Genomic DNA, 25122 nt, shown 5'->3' with positions numbered 1-25122 from the left:
GTTTGTTGTCCACCATTAAAAGAGGAAGTCTGGAGCTCTTTCTCTTTGCAAAGAGAGCACTCTCGATACATGCACTCTTTGGTCATCTAATCGCAACACAAAGACCCAATCAATTCTTCAATGTTGCTGCTTTTAACCACTCTGTGATACAACAACTTGTCTGCCATGAACTGAAGGTTGGCATGTGTCTAACACTGTCTCCCTGCCTTTCACTGATGGATTGACAATTCAAAAGGGACTTATTTTGGTGAACTCTGTGTATGACCGCTTGACCTCTGGTAATTCTATCTTGAACTTCTGATGGAGTTTTGCCAGTGTGTCGTTCATGTATTGCTTCTGCATTTTATTCTTGTTGTCTTGTCAATGTTTCCCTTTTTCCTGTTGATGCTCAACTGTTACCATCACGTCTTGAGTACCGCAGACAGGTTGGCCGTTTGTTGTTTGCCCGCATTGTCTTCGCAGAGAATCCAAATTCTCTTTGCCATTTTCACCATGCAATACTTTTTCAGTATTTTCCCAGCCAAAACCTTGGATATCACTGGTGGGTCTTTTGCACTCGGTTGCTTCTGGTATTTCTCTCTCAGCTCTGAGATGACGGTCTTCTGTAATTCTTCTCAGACTCTGTGGCTTTGACCGCATTTGTTGTTTTGTTTTTGTTCTGGAGAAATCCAAAATTCTGATCTTCTCTGACAATCTATCATATCTTTAAAAAAAAAAATTCCCTCTGTATTCTTTTCGCGGCCTTCAACTTCATATTGGCCATTCATAGATCCTTGTAGACTTGGATCTGTTTTTTTGCACCTTTCTACAGCCTCTCTGTCTTGGGGTTTCTGAGTTTGAATAGGAGGGGGAATCCGGTGCCATCTGAGGGGCAGGTAGGTCATCATTCTGTAGCTGTAAGACTTCCTGTGAGTGTGGTGGTGTGTTCCTTGACAGGTATGACTCCATAACCACTCTTCTCTGGATAGTTGATCTTCTGTTTCTTTGGTTAATTTTCCATTGCCTCCTTTTTCTCCCCGTTTTTCTCACTGGGAAAGTTGTGAGATTGGTTTCAGTTCACCACTTTCTTGTCTCTTGATTTGTCTTTCTTTGTGTTTCTTAAGATACTCATAGGGCGGCACATAATTGGCTCAGTGTCGTCCGGGTTTGAGTTTTGCCGGGTTAGGCCGTCATTGTAAATAAGAATTTGTTCTTAACTGACTTGTCTAGTTAAACAAAGGTTAAATAAATAAATACAAATATATAATATTGGTATCTTATAGGATCTTGTTTGACTTTGTTTATGTGTCCTTGTCCTATCCTTGGTTGAATTTGGGGGTATCTTATAGAAGAATAAATGAATAAATAAAGACAGTAATAACCATAGTAAGTCACATAAATGGAGATCAAATCACTCAATAATCCTAACATAATACAAAATGTCGTGGTCTTATTTAGCAAATAAGTGTTCAATTTCAACTTAATCATGATCATACAGTATATGTAATTTGTGTGTCTTTTCAGGTCTTAAAGTAAGTACAAATGAATTGACTAATACATTTTGTCATTACCACCACATTCTGCACTTACCATCACAGTTCATTATGTGGTGGAAATTAAATTTTTACATTATTTTGTCATAAATAGGAATTCTAGTATTTTAAATCCAGTTGAACAGATACAGTATCATACAATGTATCCTAAATACACATATTCAAAACATTTTTTTTTAAATCGAACATAATGTGACGACATAGCCTATTTGGTAATGACGTACAATAAAAAATATTATCTTCTCGAGTCATTTCACTTTATTTTTGTATAATCTCCCTCCATGGCATCTATGTGCTCCATTGTCACTATTCATATCCATGGTAACCAAGTACACAAACGTAATTTTTCAACATTTTATTTTATTATCATGTAATTTGCTTGTCGTGGTGGTAATGATACTTAGTGACGACTGTATTTTGTGTAAAAAAGGTAACAAATGGCTTGTGCACATCTAATATGTATATAGTTTCCATTTATTTGACTCTTTTTTTTAACAGGTGCATTCAATATTTTTTTATTATGAAGACTTTTGTAAGTGTAATACATAGCAGAATGTAAAAAGTCTGGGTGTGAGACAGGACAAAAACAGCGCAAAGCTGTGAAATCCAGACAGGAAATGCTTTATAAAATAAAAAAACATTGAAAGCTGAAAAAAAAAGTTTAAGGTTATTTTAGTCTCTACTTAATGGATTTTTTTTTTTTTTTTTACAAATCTAACCCTTAAATGTTGTGCACAAAATACATTTTCAACATGTTCGGACAAACTCCCAGTTTTTTGGCACGTTATGCCACGTTCAAGAGCTAGTTGGAACAAGGGAACTCTGACATTTCCGACTTGCTCGGTTGTAGTTATACACGTGCTGCGTTCAATCAGTTAAAATGTCGGATATGTCAGAGTTTCCTAGTTCCGACTAGCACATGAACGCAGCATTCCATGCAGCTATCTAGGCAGCGTATCATACACGCAGTATAATTAGCGATTTAATGTTATTTTCTAATCATCATTGCAAACATTGGCTAAGCAAGAGACAGACACAAGCAGTCAAATTAGTAGTGTTAGTTTTCAGCGACGATATGGCAGCAACTACAAATATTAGCTTACATCACCCAAAACGCAGTTTGATTTCGCTCCAATGCAATGTGTAGCGACTACATGCTGCTTGTGCAACTGCAATATACGTTATAACATACATATGTCATTGAATGTTCGTTCAAATCGCCACAGGGTTTTTATTTCAGCTGAGACCGAGACATAGGCGACATCATCATGGTTCGGAAGAAGGTGATAAACACGAAGAGGAGTGTGTGAGCAGCAGCTAAGTAGAAAGAAATGTGTCTGTAAATAACATGCGCATAACGTTATCCGGATCCGTAGCTTTGAGAGAGGTTTCCGGGGGCGGGGGTGAAAACTCTTTATTCGTTTATTTTAACATACATTTATATTTTAGTATTTTAGCAGACACTCTTATCCAGAGCGGCATAACATGTGTTACAATATCATGAATTTGGAGAGTCATACATAAAAGCTGGAACGTCCCTTATAAAGCCTTACCGAACTGGAAGCTTGCCATTGGCTGGCTTCTTCGACACCCTGCTGCCCATTCCCCCGTTTCCTGGACAACCCTGTCAGGGTGGAGAAAAATTGCAAATCATGTGAGGACAGAGCATCTCTCTCTCTCTCTCCCCCTCCCTCTCCCCCACTACATCTCCCCCTCCCTCTGTGTATATAACAGTATCTCCATGCTTTCACACACACCACTCAGTTCAGCGTTGCAGAGGGGATGCACACAGAGTGCAGGAGCATACCACCAAATAGTAAATCAGTGTGACTGAGACACATAATACAACTCCTTCCCAGTGGCAGCGTCTATGCAAAATGGGTTGTGGCAATTCCTCAGCCGCCAGCACCTCAGGAGGGGGTGAGTGTTCCTGTTCCAGATCATATGGGTGTTTGGGGGTGAGGAGGGTTGGATGTTTTCACTGTGTGTGTGTGTGTGTGCTTTATGCAGTGGTTTTCTGCATCCAGGTGTGTACCGTATGTGTATGGTGATCTCAGGGGTTGACAGAGGTTGGGTGCAGAGGTTGCCTCAGGGTTTTTAGGCTCAGAATATGACCCCTGGTAACCAGGAGACAGCAAAGTTTTTAGGAATTTAAAACAGAAATAGTCTTGTAATGCTTTCAAGAACAAGTCTATAGGCTGTGTATAGGCTGTGTGTGTGGTTTCAAATAAGTCTGTGGCGTCCAGTTCTCTCAATGGTTATTGTGGATGAAAGAAAGACATGACTTTGACATCTCAGCAGCTATCGGTTGTCCGTTTTTGTATCTCCAGGTGATTGATGCTGGCTCTCCTTGGGACTCTGCTAATTTTGAAATGCTTACTCAATATCCTAGTTTTGTTCATCAAAAGCCCACAAAAGTATACATTTCACTGGGCAAACACCTTAAGGTCTTACTTCTACTTGTGAATGTTTCTGGTTAAGAGGTTAATACACACTACACATTTTTTAATCTGAAGTAATATACTGTTTTTCTGAATCAATGAGCGATGACCGAATGACTGAATAAAAATACATTTTCTTTTTAGCAATCACTGGCTGCTGCTGTGGTCGGAAAATGATGGCGATAGAATCAGAGCGCCTGTGGAATTACCTCACTAACCATCAGAGCAACAACGTGTGTGTGTGTGTGTGTGTGTGTGTGTGTGTGTGTGTGTGTGTGTGTGTGTGTGTGTGTGTGTGTGTGTGTGTGTGTGTGTGTGTGTGTGTGTGTGTGTGTGTGTGTGTGTGTGTGTGTGTGTGTGTGTGTGTGTGTGTGTGTCTCTCAGCAAAGGCCAGGCAGGCTCCTTCTCTAACAGAACCCCAGGCAGCTAATGCGAAAAACAGGTTCATGTTTTATTTTCTCTGAATTTGCTCTAGTTCCACTTCCTGGAAGGGAGACCCTGGAGGAAAATGCTGTGAACTAGTAGTCTAGCTGTATAGTAGATGAGAAGCATGATTATGCATGAGTGTAATACAAAGGGAAGATGTGTGAGGGTCTCTGTGAGGGATCATTAAGCCCATGGTTAGAGGTCACTCTCAAGCTCAGGGACAAGGGCATGTGAGGACATGTGACACTGTCATTATGATGCATGTGTGGTAGAGGTCAGAACTATTGATCTATGAACTCAACAGCTTAGTTACATATACAGAATGGGATAGAATCAAATGGAATTGGCACTCTTTTTCTGTGCACAGATACTTCTGGCCATGTAGTGTATGTGGACACCCCTTAAAAATAGTGGATTCTGCTATTTCAGTCAAACCCGTTGCTAACAGGTGTATAAAATCGAGCACACAGCCATGAAATCGACAAACATTGGCAGTAGAATGGCCCATACTGAAGAGCTGTAGTGACTTTCAACATGGCACCATCATAGGATGCCACCTTTCCAAAAAGTCAGTTCATCAAATTTCTGCCCTGCTGGAGCTGCCCCGTTCAACTGTAAGTGCTGTTATTGTGAAGTGGAAACGTCTAGGAACAACAACGGCTCAGCCGCGAAGTGGTAGGCCACACAAGCTCACGGAATGAGACCACCGAGTGCTGAAGTGCGCAGCGTGTAAAAATCGTCTTTCCTCGGTTGCAACACTCCCTACCGAGTTCCAAATTGCCTCTGGAGCCATGCCAGCACAAGATCTGTTCGTCGGGAGCTTCATGAAATGGGTTTCCATGGCCAAGCAGCCGCACACAAGCCTGAGATCACCATGCGCAATGCCAAGTGTCGGCTGGAGTGGTGTAAAGCTCTCCGCCATTGGTCTCTGGAGCAGTGGAGTGATGAATCATGCTTCACCATCTGGCAGTCCGATGGACGAATCTGGGTTTGGTGGATGCCAGGAGATTGCTACCTCCCCGATTGCATAGTGCGAACTGTAAAGTTTGGTGGAGGAGGAATAAGGGGTTGTTTTTCATGGTTCGGCTAGGCCCCTTAGTTCCAGTGAAGGGAAATCTTAACGCTACAGCATACAATTACATTCTAGATGGTTCTGTGCTTCCAACTTTCTGGCAAATGTTTGGGGAAGGCCCTTTCCTGTTTCAGCATGACAATGCCCCCGTGAACAAAGCAAGGTACATACAGAAAGGGTTTGTCGAGATCGGTGTGGAAGAACTTGACTGAACTGTCCAGAGCCCTGACCTCAACCCCATTGAACACCTTTGGGATGTATGAATTGGAACACCGACTGCGAGCCAGGCCTAATCGCCCAACATCAGTGCCGACCTCACTAATGCTCTTGTGGCTAGTCCTCGCAGCAATGTTTGAACATCTAGTGGAAAGCCTTCCCAGAAGAGTGGAGGCTGTTATAGCAGCAAAGGATGGGACTAACTCTATATTCATGCCCATGATTTTGGAATGAGATTTTCAACACGCAGGTGTCCATATACTTTTGGCAGTGTAGTGCATCTGTCAATTTTCAATGCAAAGGTCTACGGATTTCACATATCCTATTGGAAACCTCAATTTGGCCAATGCTAAAGTGACACTACACCCATCCGTAACAGTATCGGAATCGGTAGTGTAGACCTAAATGTGATCATATCAGCAGTGTTGCACAACACAGGTGTTAGATAAATTACCAGTGGTATTATGTGTGTGAGTCTATTTTAAAATCTCCTCACAACCTGTAGCCCAATTGTTTTATCTTTCGATTCCCACTCCGTTTTTCATTCCACACCCATGTGTTTGTCCTGAGACTCAATGGGACAATGCCTTCTGAACGTACTGGATATTGGGCTCCTCATCCCTCCTCTTGTGTAAGCAGATCTGAGTGGCCTTGATGATGAATAAGCTTTTGTAAGGGTTGTGAATGGGCCACTCTGTTCTGTCTTAAGGCACACCCCATGTACTGTTTCTGTATAAAGGCTTTGGTCTCCCCTTCTATAACTAAGGATAGAACTGTGGTGTTTGTTATGAATTTGATATATTTCATATTTTTCTAACGTCATTCCTTCAATTACATGAGTATAATTCGGTGGACAGCTTTGTAGAAAAGTGGTGTTATTATGGAGAAGATGGAGGACGGGGGGGTGTTGTTACCTTGTTTTTCAAAAGTTATATAATGTTCCAAATCAAATGTATTGGTCACATACACGTGTTTGGCAGATGGTATTGGTATGTCTAACGAGTAATATCTAACAAGTTCACAACATATACCCAAAACACACAATCTAAGTAAAGGAATGGAATTAAGAATATATACACTACCTTTCAAAAGTTTTGGGTCACTTAGAAATGTCCTTGTTTTCCATGAAAACATACACTACCGTTCAAAAGTTTGGGGTCACCTAGAAATGTCCTTGTTTTTGAAAGAAAAGCACATTTTTGTCCATTAGAATAACATCAAATTGATCAGAAATACAGTGTAGACATTGTTAATGTTGTAAATTACTATTGTAGCTGGAAACGGCTGATTTAAAAAATATATTTTTTAATGGAATATCTACATAGGCGTACAGAAGCCCGTTATCAGCAACCGTCACTCCTGTGTTCCAATGGCACGTTGTGTTAGCTAAGACAAGTTTATCCTTTTAAAAGGCTAATTGATCATTAGGAAACCCTTTTGCAATTATGTTAACACAGCTGAAAACTGTTGTTCTGATTAAAGAAACAATAAAACTGGCCTTCTTTAGACTAGTTGAGTATCTGGAGCATCAGCATTTGTGGGTTCGATTACAGGCTCAAAATTGCCAGAAACAAAGACCTTTCTTCTGAAACTGGTCAGTCTATTCTTGTTCTGAGAAATGAAGTCTATTCCATGCGAGAAATTGCCAAGAAACTGAAGATCTCGTACAACGCTGTGTACTACTCCCTTCACAGAACAGCGCAAACTGGCTCTAACCAGAATAGAAAGAGGAGTGGAAGGCCCGGTGCACAACTGAGCAAGAGGACAAGTACATTAGAGTGTCTAGTTTGAGAAACAGACGCCTCACAAGTCCTCAACTGGCAGCTTCATTAAATAGTACCCTCAAACACCAGTCTGTGTTGATAGAACTTCGGCAGCCTTTTTCTCAAATTTGGTTTGTACTACAATAAATACAGCCTCAGGATATGTGGTTTCCAGTTTGAATAAAGTATAGTGAAGTTCTTTGACGATCAACGTGGTATCGGCTTGAGGGAGGATATACACGGCCATGACTATAACCAAAGAAAATTATATTGGGAGATAATACGGTCTGCATTTGATTGAGGTCGGGTGAACAAAAGGACTTGAGTTCCTTTATGTTATCACAATTACACCATGAGTTGTTAATCATGAAACACACATCCCCTTCTTCTTCTTCCCGGAGAGATATTTATTCCTGTCTGCGCGATGAACTGAGATCCCAGGTGTCTGGACTAACTCAGATAGTATATCCCGAGAGAGCCATGCTTCCGTGAAACAGAGTATGTTACAATCCCTGATGTCTCTCTGGAAAGAAACCCTCACCCTGAGCTCGTCAACTTTATTATCCAGAGATTGATCATGAGTGAGTAATATACTCGGAAGCGGTGGGTGGTGTGCGCGCCTCTTAAGTCGGACTAGAAGACCACTCCGAGTACCTCTCCTTCGCCGGCATTGTTTTGGGTCGTGCCTCTGGAATCAGTTAAATTGCCCTGGGGGGTGCGAACAAACGATCTGCTTCGGGAAAGTTGTTTTCCTGGTTGTAATGCTGATGAGTTACTGCCGCTCTGATATCCAATAGTTCTTCCCGGCTGTATGTAATAACACAAAATACTGCAAAGTTTCCTAAGAGCTAAAAGCAAGGCAGCCCTCGCTGTCGGCACCATTTACCATTCCATTGCATACAATGACGGATTCTTGGGACACAGTAGTGAATACAGAACATTCAATTATTCACCGAATAAAGTAGAATCCTTTGTGATACAGATGAGGAAGGTGAATGAAGGCCAATTGAATTGACAATTTCTTGGAATTTAGTTGTAGTTGACGAAGGTGATTGAAGGCAACTTGATTGGAATGGAATTCATTTTGTAATGTAAGCTACATATATGCAGTGTGACAAACTCAGCAAAAAAAGAAGTGTCCTCTCACTGTCAACTGCATTTATTTTCAGCAAACCTAACATTAACAAATTATTTGTATGAACATAACAAGATTCAACAACTGAGACATAAACTGAACAAGTTCCACAGACATGTGACTAACAGAAATGGAATAATGTGTCCCTGACCAAAGGGGTGGTCAAAATCAAAAGTAACGGTCAGTATCTGGTGTGGCCACCAGCTGCATTAAGTACTGCAGTGCATCTCCTCATGGACCGCACCAGATTTGCCAGTTCTTGCTGTGAGATGTTACCCCACTCTTCCACCAAGGCACCTGCAAGTTCCCAGACATTTCTGGGGGGAATGGCCCTAGCCCTCACCCTCCGATCCAACAGGTCCCAGACGTGTTCAATGGGATTGAGATCCGGGCTCTTCGCTGGCCATGGCAGAACACTGACATTCCTGTCTTGCAGGAAATCGCGCACAGAACAAGCAGTATGGCTGGTGGCATTGTCATGCTGGAGGGTCATGTCAGGATGAGCCTGCAGGAAGGGTACCACATGAGGGAGGAGGATGTCTTCCCTGTAATGCACAGCGTTGAGATTGCCTGCAATGACAACAAGCTCAGTCCGATGATGCTGTGACACATCGCCCCAGACCATGACGGACCCTCCACCTCCAAATCGATCCCGCTCCAGAATACAGGCCTCGGTGTAACGCTCATTCCGTCGACGATAAACGCGAATCCAACCATCACCCCTGGTGAGACAAACCGCGACTCGTCAGTGAAAATAACTTTTTGCCAGTCCTGTCTGGTCCAGCGACGGTGGGTTTGTGCCCATAGGCGATATTGTTGCCGGTGAGGATCTGCCTTACAACAGGCCTACAAGCCCTCAGTCCAGCCTCTCTCAGCCTATTGCGGACTGTCTGAGCACTGATGGAGGGATTGTGCGTTCCTGGTGTATTTTGTTATTTGATTTATTTCACCTTTATTTAACCAAGTAGGCTAGTTGAGAACAAGTTCTCATTTACAACTGCGACCTGGCCAAGATAAAGCAAAGCAGTGCGACCCAAACAACAACACAGAGTTACACATGGAATAAACAAGCATACAGTCAATAACACAATAGAAAAAAGTCTATATACAACGTGTGCAAATGAGGTAAGATAAGGGAGGTAAGGCAATAAATAGGCCATTGTGGCGAAATAATAATTACAATTTAGCAATTAAACACTGGAGTGATAGACGTGCAGAAGATGATTGTGCAAGTAGAGATACTGGGGTGCAAAGGAGCAAAAAAAAAAAAAACAGTATGGGGATGAGGTAGTTGGATGGGCTATTTACAGGTGGGCTATGTACAGGTGCAGTGATCTGTGAGCTGCTCTGACAGCTGGTGCTTAAAGTTAGTGAGCGAGATATGAGTCTCCAGCTTCAGTGATTTTTGCAATTCGTTCCAGTCATTGGCAGCAGAGAACTGGAAGGAAAGGCGGCCAAATGAGGAATTGGCTTTGGGGTTGACCAGTGAAATATACCTGCTGGAGCGCGTGCTACGGGTGGGTGCTGCTATGGTGACCAGTGAGCTGAGATAAGGCGGGGCTTTACCTAGCAAAGGCTTATAAATGACCTGGAGCCAGTAGGTTTGGCGACGAATATGAAGCGAGGGCCAGCCAATGAGAGCATGCAGGTCGCAGTGGTGGGTAGTATATGGGGCTTTGGTGACAAAACGTATGGCACTGTGATAGACTGCATCCAATTTGCTGAGTAGAGTGTTTGAGGCTATTTTGTAAATGACATCGCCGAAGTCCAGGATCTGTAGGATGGTCAGTTTTACGAAGGTATGTTTGATGCTTTGTTGCGAAATAGGAAGCCGATTCTAGATTTAATTTTGGATTGGATATGCTTAATGTGAGTCTGGAAGGAGAGTTTACAGTCTAAGCAGACGCCTAGGTATTTGTAGATGTCCACATATTTTAAGTCCGAACCGTCCAGAGTAGTGAGGCTGGACGGGCGGGCAGGTGCTGGTAGCGATCGGTTGTAGAGCATGCATTTAGTTTTACTTGCATTTAAGAGCAGTTGGAGGCCACGGAAGGAGAATTGTATGGCATTGAAGCTCGACTGGAGGTTAGTTAACACAGTGTCCAAAGAAGGGCCAGAAGTATACAGAATGGTGTCGTCTGCGTCGAGGTGGATCAGAGAATCACCAGCAGCAAGAGCGACATCATTGATGTATACAGAGAAAAGAGTCGGCCCGAGAATTTAACCCTGTGCCACCCCCATAGAGACTGCCAGAGGTCCGGACAACAGGCCCTCCGATTTGACACACTGAACTCTGTCTGAGAAGTAGTTGGTGAACCAGGCGAAGCAGTCATTTGAGAAACCAAGGCTGTTGAGTCTGCCGATAAGAATGTGGTGATTGACAGAGTCGAAAGCCTTGGCCAGGTCTATGAATACAGCTGCACAGTATTGTCTCTTATCGATGGAGGTTATGATATCGTTTAGGACCTTGAGCGTGTTTGAGGTGCACCCATGACCAGCTCAGAAACCAGATTGCATAGCGGAGAAGGTACGGGGGATTCGAAATGGTCGGTGATCTGTTTGTTAACTTGGCTTTCGAAGACCTTAGAAAGGCAGGGTGTAACTCAGGCAGTTGTTGTTGCCATCCTGTACCTGTCCCGCATGTGTGGTGTATTGGATGTACTGATCCTGTGCAGGTGTTGTTACACGTGGTCTGCCACTGCCAGGATGATCAGCTTTCCGTCCTGTCTCCCTGTAGCACTGTCTTAGGCGTCTCACAGTACGGATATTGCAATTTATTGCCCTGGCCACATCTGCAGTCCTCATGCCTCCTTGCAGCATGCCTAAGGCACGTTCACACAGATGAGCAGGGACCCTACCCTGGGCATCTTTCTTTTGGGTTTTTTCAGAGTGATTAGAAAGGCCTCTTTAGTGTCCTAAGTTTTCATAACTGTGACCTTAATTGCCTACCGTCTGTAAGCTGTTAGTGTCTTAACGACCGTTCCACAGGTGCATGTTCATTCATTGTTTATTGTTCATTGAACAAGCATGGGAAACAGTGTTTAAACCCTTTACAATGAAGATCTGTGAAGTTATTTGGATTTTTACGAATTATCTTTGAAAGACAGGGTCCTGAAAAAGGGACGTTTCTTTTTTTTCTGAGTTTATTAAGCTAGATGATGTATGACCATAGCTACATGACACTATCTACCTGACATAAGCTAAGTCCACTGCAGGCTGTTAATCCATTTGACCCTTGCTGATCAAGGTTAGCCGTCTTTGATACAGAGTATACATGACATCCATCAAGGTCCAATCCTCTCTAAGGTCCTGCCCTCTCTATCTCTCCTGTCCCCCAGAGCCAATGCTGGCTTTGTTGTGATCTCTACATTTCTCTGACAACCTCCATAATACAGAGGAAAATATATCTGACATCCATCCAGGTCCATCCATCCCTCCTTATCCCTCCTCCCTCAGAGCCTGTCCAACTCTCTCTATCCCTTCTCTTCCTCTGAGCCCGTCCACCCATATCTCGCCCTCCTCTCTCTCAGAGGCAGTCCTAGCTGCGTTGTGACCTCTACCTGTCTCCACTACTTATCTCTGCCCTACATGGCCTACCTACACATCTATGTCAAGGCCCCTCTCAGAGTGAAGTTGGTGATTAGGGTCAGGCGTCCATACAGTCTACCCAGGAGAGCTCTGGAGTGCCACTCGAAATCCGCCAATAACTACTCTGTCAAATTACAGGACGCACTAAGAGCCCAGTCAGCCCACATCACCCTCAGCGCTCTTTCTGTCCTTTTGACCAGGCAATTCCAGGAGCCTTTACAGTTGACCTTTACCTGTCCCCCGCACATTGACTCGGTACCGGTACCCCCTGTATATAGCCTTGTTATTGTTATTTTATTGTTCATTTTTATTTAATTTTTTACTTTTGTTTATTTAGTAAATATTTTCTTAACTCTATTTCTTGAACTGCATTGTTGGTTACGGGCTTGTAAGTAAGCATTTCACGGTAAGGTCTACCTACACCTGTTGTATTCGGCGCATGTGACAAATAAAATTTGATTTGAAGTGGTGGTCATTAAGCTGTACCTCATTGACTTCTGTAACATCTTCAACGAGTTGTTGGGTTGTTTGGTTGACCCAACCGCTGGGTTGTTTGGTTGACCCAACCGTTGGGTTGTTTGGTTGACCCAACCGCTGGGTTGTTTGGTTGACCCAACCGCTGGGTTGTTTGGTTGACCCAACCGCTGGGTTGTTTGGTTGACCCAACCGCTGGGTTGTTTGGTTGACCCAACCGTTGGGTTGTTTGGTTGACCCAACCGTTGGGTTGTTTGGTTGACCCAACCGTTGGGTTGTTTGGTTGACCCAACCGTTGGGATGTTTGGTTGACCCAACCGCTGGGTTGTTTGGTTGACCCAACCGCTGGGTTGTTTGGTTGACCCAACCGCTGGGTTGTTTGGTTGACCCAACCGCTGGGTTGTTTGGTTGACCCAACCGTTGGGTTGTTTGGTTGACCCAACCGTTGGGTTGTTTGGTTGACCCAACCGCTGGGATGTTTGGTTGACCCAACCGCTGGGTTGTTTGGTTGACCCAACCGCTGGGTTGTTTGGTTGACCCAACCGCTGGGTTGTTTGGTTGACCCAACCGCTGGGTTGTTTATTTGACCCAACCGCTGGGTTGTTTATTTGACCCAACCGCTGGGTTGTTTATTTGACCCAACTGCTGGGTTGTTTGTTTGACCCAACCGCTGGGTTGTTTGTTTGACCCAACCGCTGGGTTGTTTATTTGACCCAACTGCTGGGTTGTTTGTTTGACACAACCGCTGGGTTGCAGGCATTTGGTCACTTAGTTGGGTTGTTTTCTTTCTTTCCATTTTTTTTATTATAAAAAATAAAATAAAAATAAAATGTTTTTTGTAATAATGATTCAAAGACAGAGTTTGTCATGTTTGATGTTTCTGCATGTAATGCACTGCATCCCTATAAATAAACCAGACAGAGTACAAAGAGGAGCGACAGACACTGTCAATGGATAAGTAATGGTGGGCTTGATGTGATGGGTGTGGAGTGGTCTTTTGCTGTGAGACAAGACCACCTCAAATCACCCCCCCCCCCTCCTCCCCACTTACTGGGTAAAATGTACATTTCTATTGTAATCCACACGTTATGTACCATCCAGAACAAAATCATGAGAATTGTGTAATGATTTTCTTTTTCTCTTCCTTGTGTTCACAGGACCTGCAGAAACCTCCAAAGATTTGTAAGTACAGCAACCGTCTCATAGATCACGGTTTCATAGACTAGGTATTGCCTTCCTGGGAGGGAGGGATACAAAGTAGAGGTCGACCGATTAGGATTTTTCAACGCCGATACCGATACCGATTTATTGGAGGACCAAAAAAAGCCGATACCGATTAATCGGACGATTTTTTTAAATGTGTTTGTAATAATGACAATTACAACAATACTGAATGAACACTTATTTTAACTTTAATATAATACATCAATAAAATCAATTTAGCCTCAAATAAATAATGAAACATGTTCAATTTGGTTTAAATAATGCAAAAACAAAGTGTTGGAGAAGAAAGTAAAAGTGCAATATGTGCCATGTAAGAAAGCTAACATTTAAGTTCCTTGCTCAGAACATGAGAACATATGAAAGCTGGTGGTTCCTTTTAACATGAGTCTTCAATATTCCCAAACTAAGAAGTTTTAGTTTGTAGTTGTTAGAAGAATTATAGGACTATTTCTCTCTATATGATTTGTATTTCATATACCTTTGACTATTGGATGTTCTTATAGGCACTTTAGTATTGCCAGTGTAACAGTATAGCTTCCGTCCCTCTCCTCGCTCCTACCTGGGCTCGAACCAGGAACACATCAACAACAGCCACCCTCGAAGCAGCGTTACCCATGCAGAGCAAGGGGAACAACTACTCCAAGTCTCAGAGCGAGTGACGTTTGAAACGCTATTAGCGCGCACGCCGCTAACTAGCTAGCCATTTCACATCGGTTACACCAGCCTAATCTCGGGAGTTGATAGGCTTGAAGTCATAAACAGCTCAATGCTTGAAGCATTGCGAAGAGCTGCTGGCAAAACGCACAAAAGTGCTGTTTGAATGAATGCTTACGAGCCTGCTGGTGCCTACCATCGCTCAGTCAGACTGCTCTATCAAATCAGACTTAATTATAACATAATAACACACAGAAATACGAGCCTTTGGTCATTAATATGGTCGAATCCGGAAACTATAATTCGAAAACAAAACGTTTATTCTTTCAGTGAAATACGGAACCGTTCCATATTTTATCTAACGGGTGGCATCCATAAGTCTAAATATTCCTGTTACATTGCACAACCTTCAATGTTATGTCATAAAATTCTGGCAAATTAGTTCGCAACGAGCCAGGCGGCCCAAACTGTTGCATATACCCTGACTCTGCGTGCAATGAAAGCAAGAGAAGTGACACAATTTCACCTGGTTAATATTGCCTGCTAACCTGGATTTATTTTAGCTAAATATGCAGGTTTAAAAATATATACTTCCGTGTATTGATTTTAAGAAAGGCATTGATGTTTATGGTTAGGTACACGTTGGAGCAACGACAGTCCTGCTTCGCGAATGCGCACCGCATCGATTATATGCAACGCAGGACACGCTAGATAAACTAGTAATATCATCAACCATGTGTAGTTAACTAGTGATTATGATTGATTGATTGTTTTTTATAAGATAAGTTTAATGCTAGCTAGCAACTTACCTTGGCTTCTTACTGCATTCGCGTAACAGGCAGGCTCCTCGTGGAGTGCAATGTAAAGCAGGTGGTTAGAGCGTTGGACTAGTTAACCGTAAGGTTGCAAGATTGAATCCCCGAGCTGACAAGGTAAAAATCTGTCGTTCTGCCCCTGAACAAGGCAGTTAACCCACCGTTCCTAGGCCGTCATTGAAAATAAGAATGTGTTCTTAACTTACTTGCCTAGTTAAATAATGGTGTAAAAATAAATAAATAAAAAAATCGGCCAAATCAGTGTCCAAAAATACCGATTTCCGATTGTTATGAAAACTTGAAATCGGCCCTAATTAATCGGCCATTTCGATTAATCGGTCGACCTCTAATAAAAAGCATGAGTTTTCCTGTATGGCATAAACCTATTCGGTTATCATTAGAAACACTGATTTAGTATTAGTAATGGTAGAGAAAGATATAGAGAAATGTAATCTGACTAAGTTCAAAATGGGCTATTACACTGGTCTTATGGATATTACATTGCAAGACCTCAAAACGCCTACTGTCATGTAATCAAATTAAATGTTCAGTCTTTTGTATCAAGCCCTTCAAATATTTTGCCTATAGAATATTAATGTGTAGAGAAATTAATACATGTTCCAGATCTGCTATTACAATGAATTAGCCCTGTTCAGTAAATCGAAGGAACAGTAATTTTCCATTCAAGGCAAATTGCATGAATTATGTTATAAAGGGAACATACGTCTTCACTAGGCACGGTGAGCCACCTCCATCATCATGGCGTGGGAAGGGAGAGCAGGCACCCATTTCCAAAACATTTTCTTGAATCAATTTGTGTGTGTGTGTGCGTGTGGTGTGTGTGCTTTCTGATAAACATCTGAGCAGCTACAGTGCTTAATCCAGGACCAATGGGGATTGACAGCAGCACACTGCCAACCACGGCCAGTCAGTCACACAGCTCCCCAGGGTTCAGCACTGCAACACAATACACCTCTAGTCCTGCTACACACACACACACACACACACACACACACACACACACACACACACACACACACACACACACACACACACACACACACACACACACACACACACACACACACACACACACACACACACTTTTACTGGCAGTTCATGTATACACTTATTTTTTCATGCCTCTTCTATGGACAGAGAAGAAAGGTAAATGTGACAATGTACATGACATAGTCCACTAACCATTTAACCTACATTCATTGTAGGTAGGAAACCATCCACATTGTTGATTCCCTTTTGATCAGTGCCCTCACAGTGCCATACCAAGTCTTGCCCAGCTCATAACCAAGTCATCCAGGTCAACTATATATCAATCATTTGTTTGTGTCATGTTGGGTGTTATGTACAGTCGTGGCCAAAAGTTTTGAGAATGACACAAATATACATTTTCACAAAGTCTGCTGCCTCAGTTTGTATGATGGCAATTTGCATATACTCCAGAATGTTATGAAGAGTGATCAGATGAATTGCAATTAATTGCAAAGTCCTTCTTTGCCATGCAAATGAACTGAATCCCCATAAAACATTTCCACTGCATTTCAGCCCTGCCACAAAAGGAACAGCTGACATCATGTCAGTGATTTTCTCATTAACACAGGTGTGAGTGTTGACAAGGACAAGGCTGGAGATCACTCTGTCATGCTGATTGACTTCGAATAACAGACTGGAAGTTTCAAAAGGAGGGTGGTGCTTGGAATCATTGTTCTTCCTCTGTCAACCATGGTTACCTGCAAGGAAACACGTGCCATCATCATTGATTTGCACAAAAAGGACTTCACATGCAAGGATATTGCTGCCAGTAAGATTGCACCTAAATCAATAATTTATCGGATCATCAAGAACTTCAAGGAGAGCGGTTCAATTGTTGTGAAGAAGGCTTCAGGGCGCCCAAGAAAGTCCAGCAAGCGCCAGCACGTCTCCTAAAGTTGATTCAGCTGCGGGATCGGGGCACCACCAGTACAGAGCTTGCTCAGGAATGGCAGCAGGCAGGTGTGAGTGCATCTGCACGCACAGTGAGGCGAAGACTTTTGGAGGATGGCTTGGTGTCAAGAAGGGCAGAAAAGAAGCCACTTCTCTCCAGGAAAAACATCAGGGACAGACTGATATTCTGCAAAAGGTACAGGGATTGGACTGCTGAGGACTGGGGTAAAGTCATTTTCTCTGATGAATTACCCTTTCCGATTGTTTGGGGCATCCGGAAAAAAGCTTGTCCGGAGAAGACAAGGTACCATCAGTCCTGTGTCATGCCAACAGTAAAGCATCCTGAGACCATTCATGTGTGGGGTTGCTTCTCAGCCAAGGGAGTGGGCTCACTCACAATTTTGCCTAAGAACACAGCCATGCATAAAGAATGGTACCAACACATCCTCCGAGAGCAACTTCTCCCAACCATCCAGGAACAGTTTGGTGACGAACAATGCCTTTTCCAGCATGATGGAGCACCTTGCCATAAGGCAAAAGTGATAACTAAGTGGCTCGGGGAACAAAACATCGATATTTTGGGTCCATGGCCAGGAAACTCCCCAGACCTTAATCCCATTGAGAACTTGTGGTCAATCCTCAAGAGGCGGGTGGACAAACAAAAACCCACAAATTCTGACAAACTCCAAGCATTGATTATGCAAGAATGGGCTGCCATCAGTCAGGATGTGGCCCAGAAGTTAATTGACAGCATGCCAGGGCGGATTGCAGAGGTATTGAAAAAGAAGGGTCAACACTGCAAATATTGACTCTTTGCATCAACTTCATGTACTTGTCAATAAAAGCCTTTGACACTTATGAAATGCTTGTAATTATACTTCAGTATTCCATAGTAACATCTGACAAAAATATCTAAAGCCACTGAAGCAGCAAACTGGAAATTAATATTTGTGTCATTCTCAAAACTTTTGGCCACGACTGTACAATATGTTTGAGCACTGAGCATTGTATCAAGTCCTGTGAGCTGATCTGTGATTCTTGTCTCAATCAGGACAGATGAGTCCTCACCAGACGATGAGAAAAGAAGGTAAGTGCTTGTCCTCTCGTCTTACTCCTCACTGTTTTCCTCCTGCTCCCAAACACAATTCAAACCATGTGTGTTCTTACAGTCATTAGATGGTTGGATTAGAGTAGTCCCCTGGACTGCTGCTTCCCTAATGTGTTTTGGTTACATACTGTACACACACACACACACACACACACACACACACACACACACACACACACTGCAGTGCTAACTCACAGGATGCCCTGTTGTTTGGTGGGAGTCTGCCAAAGTACATAGGCTTAGTCATGTGCCTTTTGATGTGACCTTTGACCCTTTTTCCTACTCCCTCAGGAACTATGGCGGGGTGTACGTAGGTCTACCATCTGACATGACCACCGTTGCAGGCAGCCAGTCCAAGTCTACAGATAAAAGTAAATATGACAACTATGTATACTGTACAGCGTCTGTGTAGTGGGGATGTGAGGATGATTGGACAGGATGGTCATCAGTGTATAGTCATTGCAATACAATTGGTTGTAACGTAGTTGTCAAGTTTTCTACTTGTGTTGACTGTACGGGACATATCAGATGATCTACCCCTCCTGGACATGGACACACCCCTCCCCAGAATAGACTAATTGATTCCTCCATTATGTGATTTCAGTACAACCTCCAATCGCTGTCCTTCAATTAACCGTGGCTTTACTATGTAACGCCCTGCTACAGTAAAAGACAACATCAAGCAAAAAAGGAAATAATGTACATAAAAGTCCCTTGAAGACTACATCTTTCTAGTTTTTGTTCTCCGTGTTCAAAGAGAACCCCACGTCATCTTCAAACAAAAGTTGGTCTCAGTCGTAAAGGGAGTAGAGGGGAAAAGAGTTCAGTGTGTGTGTGAGGGCTGTGAACATGAACATGTTTCTATAGAGCCCTTTGGGAAGGTCACTATTCTCTGAATCAGTCCGTGTGTGTGTGTGTGTGGTGTGCGTGTGCGTGTGCGTGTGTGTGTGTGTGTGTGTGTGTGTGTGCCCTAAACATGAGTTCAAAGATAATCAGCCAAGGACCTTGGTATGGTGTGTAGAGTCAACTGTCAGCTTCTATTGACCTTGTTGTTGGTTATGAGATGCAGAAGTCTATAAGGTTGTTTGATGAGCAAAAACAGCCACGGGGAGTCTGCAGAACATATGGCTGTTGATGGTTTAGGAGTTGTGAGACATCTGATGCCAGTAGTGTGGCATCTGTGTCCTTATTAGAAAGAGAGACTGGGAACCAGAGGCTGTGAATTCTTGGTAATGTAGATTTCCGTAAGAGTGTGTGTGTGTGTGTGTGTGTGTGTGTGTGTGTGTGTGTGTGTGTGTGTGTGTGTGTGTGTGTGTGTGTGTGTGTGTGTGTGTGTGTGTGTGTGTGTGTGTGTGTGTGTGTGTGTGTGTGTGTGTGTGTGTGTGTGTGTGTGTGTGTGTGTGTGTGTGAATAATATAAAGGGTTGAAGTAGACAACACAAGGGCATTTGACTCAAGGCTGATGTTCACAATTTTCCTAATGTTCCTAATTATGCTGTCTCTCTTTTTCTCTGTAGACTAACAGATATAGAAGGGAATCATTGACATGCATCACAGGTAGACAACCATTTACACATCCCTTCATTCTATCTTCTTGACATGATAATACAGCACAATTGAGTGGCAGCCTGCATTGATTCTTGATTTTGTACTCACAAACATCTTACGTAACCTGGTGGTTGACTTTGACCTCTGTATGGCTATGTGCTATTATTCTTTTCAGGACTGTAGCTACAATATTCAGAACATACAGAGACATGACATTCCTACGTTGAGAGGAGGATTACTGACTCATCCTCACAACCCTGCCTCCGTAGGAGTGAGACAGACTGAAAGACCCTGGGGAATCAGGCAGATATGAGGTCAGCCTGCTTGGGTCCTGAGGAGGAAACTGCCTCAGAATGGCACCGAGTAGACCCTCAATGGATGCCTTTGTCTGAGGATTCTTTGCCCTTTCTGACCCTCACAGGAAGCCGGGCAGCAGCAGAGAGGTCGGGTGGGTACGGGACGACTATGGATATTGGGACCAACATTATGGAATCCGGGGCAATGTTCTGGACTAGCTCCTTGTGTTTAGGAAGAGATGTGACACACACAGCCCTGTTACACTGAGACACCTCCTCGACCGGCTCTGTAAACATTTAATCCAAGTGCATATATTGTGGCTGGTGTAGATAGATGTTTTATGTGGTGGGAGGGATAGTGGACCCACACAATGGCTCAAACACAAGCAGTGCTATTCACTTATGATTATGGAGTATTTTAGGTCACCCAGTTTTTTGTTTTTTTTCAGTGTCAAATACTGTAAATAATTTCAGAGATTCATGAAAACAACATTCTATAACCCATTTGGAGATTGTGTTGTGTTATTTTCTAGTTGGTTGCTGCCATTGCTTTTTAAACCACTTGCATTTACTGTCTAAATACAAATTGACCTACTTGTAACTTTTGGTACCAAACGGATGGGGGACCTCCTGTGGGTGTACTGGCTTGTACTGTAGCCTGACTGTACTGTAGCGAGCATCTGTTGTGTGCGTCATTCATGTCTGAGATTGTTAAGTGTTGTGTTGTCATTTAACCTGTGAATCATGCTAACATGACATCGTCAGTCTGGGTGGGGCTAAGATGCATTGAGGATACTACTCTTACATTTATTTACCCACAAAGGTCTGAACTGATCTGAGATCTGACGTCATCAGATTGTTAACAATGCATGCATTATTACTCCAGGTGCCAGCAGCTGATCTCAGTGTTCCACATACAGTAGCTCTTGTTGGCTATTTTAGCAGCTGCGTCACCATCCAGAACTCGTTGTTGTTTACGAAGAGTTAAACTCTCCAACTGCAATTTGTAAAATGTTGTCTTTTCTATTTGTAAAATTCAAAAATGATTCCTTTTGAAAACGAAATGTACAAATTTTATTATAACAGTTCATTGGAAAGATGATCAGTCAAAAAGAATCGGAACTACATTGTTTAGCAAAGGTTTGCCTAAACATATTTGAATCTATATTTCTCATTATGAACAACTGTATCAGTGAATCTAGTTGGAAACCATAACACAGGCAGCATATTCACACGCCACAATATCTCCCCCCCAGAGCATGAATTAGAAGTCTGAAGGGAAAAGAGAATCCATCCAATGTCATTCATCTACATGCAGTTCCTGTTCGTGATTTAATGAATGTATGAATGTACAGCATCTTCACCACCACGACCACAGAGGAACAGGGAAGTAGGCCATGCTAACCATGCTCACACACTTGAGATTCGAGATGTTTTGTTCTCTTCAATACATCAGTCCTATTATATATTCTCTACTCCACTCTACCTGGTTTGAGATACGAATATGGAATATACATCATATTTATATGGAATATAAATGTAGATTATGAATGCTCCCTGGCGTTCAACCATCTACTCAGTAATCTGTGTCAGGCCGCGTGTGAGGCTTATGAATGCGATGGGTACTGATTAAAGAGCACCCCGCAGTTTCTGCTCTCCCACTACACGGCTACCACCAAACACTGAATGCAGCGGTGCCCCTTTTCATTGATGTCTACATTTCCTTTCTGTTGAGGCTCCTCCAGTTTCACCATCGGAATCCTCTGGCCTTTGTCTTTCACAGTGCACAGTGCAACGCAGTTCCCACTGGGCAAACACTAGTTGAATCAACGCTGTTCCATGTCGTTGAAATGAATTGGACGTCCGTGCCCAGTGGGTCTGCCTTTTCATCTGTTCTCTGCTCTGGCCAACTCCTCCACCCTTTACAGACGGTTGTACTGTAACACACAGGTGAATGTCACTGAGATAATCCTGCTTTATTCAATTAGGAAGACTGGGAGGGAAGAGGATGGAAAAAAGGGTATTCAAAAGCCACACTGGGAAAGGAAAAGTTGCTACAGAATATCAACACAGGAGTTGATAACCAAGCATAGCTAGCTGTGTACAGAATGAATGTAGCTCTTAGGAGGATGGAGAAAAGGTATGAGAAATTGTGTTTAAAAAAGCAGCGTCCATGGAACCCTGGTATTTTTTACTGTATTGTGGTTCCTTTAAGCATTAAGGCATATTGGCCATATACCACAAGCCCCCGAGTTACCTTATTGCTATTCTAAACTGGTTATCAACGTAATTAGAGCAGTAAAAATAAATGTTTTGTCATACCCGTGGTATACGGTCTGGTATACCACTGCTGTCAGCCAATCAGCATTCAGGGCTCTAACCACCCAGTTTATATTAGCATATACAGTGGGGAGAACAAGTATTTGATACACTGCCGATTTTGCAGGTTTTCCTACTTACAAAGCATGTAGAGGTCTGTCATTTTTATCATAGGTACACTTCAACTGTGAGAGACGGAATCTAAAACAAAAATCCAGAAAATCACATTGTATGATTTTTAAGTAATTAATTTGCATTTTATTGCATGACATAAGTATTTGATCACCTACCAACCAGTAAGAATTCCGGCTCTCACAGACCTGTTAGTTTTTCTTTAAGAAGCCCTCCTGTTCTCCACTCATTACCTGTATTAACTGCACCTGTTTGAACTCGTTACCTGTATAAAAGACACCTGTCCACACACTCAATCAAACAGACTCCAACCTCTCCACAATGGCCAAGACCAGAGAGCTGTGTAAGGACATCAGGGATAAATTGTAGACCTGTACAAGGCTGGGATGGGCTACAGGACAATAGCCAAGCAGCTTGGTGAGAAGGCAACAACTGTTGGCACAATTATTAGAAAATGGAAGAAGTTCAAGATGACGGTCAATCACCCTCGGTCTGGGGCTCCATGCAAGATCTCACCTCGTGGGGCATCAATGATCATGAGGAATGTGAGGGATCAGCCCAGAACTACACGGCAGGACCTGGTCAATGACCTGAAGAGAGCTGGGACCACAGTCTCAAAGAAAACCATTAGTAACACACTACGCCGTCATGGATTAAAATCCTGCAGCGCACGCAAGGTCCCCCTGCTCAAGCCAGCGCATGTCCAGGCCCGTCTGAAGTTTGCCAATGACCATCTGGATGATCCAGAGGAGGAATGGGAGAAGGTCATGTGGTCTGATGAGACAAAAATAGAGCTTTTTGCTCTAAACTCCACTCGCCGTGTTTGGAGGAATAGAAGGATGAGTACAACCCCAAGAACACCATCCCAACCGTGAAGCATGGAGGTGGAAACATCATTCTTTGGGGATGCTTTTCTGCAAAGGGGACAGGACGACTGCACCGTATTGAAGGGAGGATGGATGGGGCCATGTATCGCGAGATCTTGACCAACAACCTCCTTCCCTCAGTAAGAGCATTGAAGATGGGTCGTGGCTGGGTCTTCCAGCATGACAACGACCCGAAACACACAGCCAGGGCAACTAAGGAGTGGCTCCGTAAGAAGCATCTCAAGGTCCTGGAGTGGCCTAGCCAGTCTCCAGACCTGAACCCAATAGAAAATCTTTGGAGGGAGCCGAAAGTCCGTATTGCCCAGCGACAGCCCCGAAACCTGAAGGATCTGGAGAAGGTCTGTATGGAGGAGTGGGCCAAAATCCCTGCTGCAGTGTGTGCAAACCTGGTCAAGAACTACAGGAAACGTATGATCTCTGTAATTGCAAACTAAGGTTTCTGTACCAAATATTCAGTTCTGCTTTTCTGATGTATCAAATACTTATGTCATGCAATAAAATGCAAATTAATTAATTAAAAATCATACAATGTGATTTTCTGGATTTTTGTTTTAGATTCCTTCTCTCACAGTTGAAGTGTACCTATGATAAAAATTACAGACCTCTACATGCTTTGTAAGTAGGAAAACCTGCAAAATTGTCAGTGTATCAAATACTTGTTCTCCCCACTGTAGCTCATGGAAGTCTCACTGGTATACTGTTCATGGTGCTGCACATGATTACGACGACAGGGGAATTGATTACTTTGGAGTAATTTGAGGCTAAAGCAGCTGTGCTGGAGGCTTCTTATTCTGGATTTATCTCCTTGTGTACATGTGTCCATAACACATTTGGGAAAAGAGAAAACACATGAGAAAACCACTGTAGATGATCACTTGAGAACCAATTGATGACTTTTTATGCTATTTACTACTGTATGAGATACTGTTCCTAATCATTGATGCTCCTAACTTGTTCTGGGTCACTTTGTGTACACACAGTACACTCTCAAACACAGTAAGAAGGACCACAGCTGCTTTAGAGAGTCATTCTTGTTTATAACCTGACATGCCCTGTATTACTTGTCCTATCACTGATCTATTTATTATTAAAGTATTTTCTATTGTCTGTGCACTGCTGTAGTTCTTGATTGTGGTCTTTGTGAAATGGATTTGTGTCTTCCAGTCAATATGACCATGCTTCAGGGATTACAATACATCCATTCTTAGTGGCATTACAGACTGAGAAACAAAATGAAGCATTGCTTAGAGGAACATTTGTCGTTATTGAACGAAGTCCCTCAAGCAGTATCAAATCATTCTTCCAGCTCGGTAATTGACGGTATAGGGAGTAGATGGAGGAGGAGGGAGACAGGAGAAGGGAGAGAGGCGGAAGAGGAGGTGTTTTTTCCCTGCATTTCTCTTTCCACTTCCTTGATTTGCCCTCCAGGGAGGTATGTTTTTCAAACTGAAGTCATACTATTCGCTTTGAGTACCACAAAAGCTTCTGTTAGAATGAAAGCAATATTCTAGTGCCATCTTAATTAATGAGACAATTGTGGGACAGAGAGCAA

At 42.9% G+C, this 25122-nt stretch overlaps 1 protein-coding gene across 1 annotated transcript; it reads left to right on the top strand.

Annotated features, from left to right (window-relative positions):
- Positions 1 to 3257: 3257 nt before the first annotated feature.
- Positions 3258 to 24681, top strand: LOC139530160 (overexpressed in colon carcinoma 1 protein). The gene is made up of 6 exons (XM_071326306.1): positions 3258 to 3452; positions 13805 to 13829; positions 18333 to 18368; positions 18681 to 18760; positions 19906 to 19945; positions 20112 to 24681. Exons 1-5 carry the CDS (start codon positions 3410 to 3412, stop codon positions 19908 to 19910), a joined length of 189 nt encoding a protein of 62 aa, XP_071182407.1. The 5' UTR covers positions 3258 to 3409; the 3' UTR covers positions 19911 to 19945; positions 20112 to 24681.
- The last annotated feature ends 441 nt before the right edge of the window (positions 24682 to 25122 follow it).

Source organism: Salvelinus alpinus, chromosome 9 (assembly GCF_045679555.1).
Source record: "Salvelinus alpinus chromosome 9, SLU_Salpinus.1, whole genome shotgun sequence".
Classification (NCBI taxonomy): Eukaryota; Metazoa; Chordata; class Actinopteri; order Salmoniformes; family Salmonidae; genus Salvelinus; species Salvelinus alpinus.
This window is presented reverse-complemented; position numbering and strand designations above follow the sequence as displayed.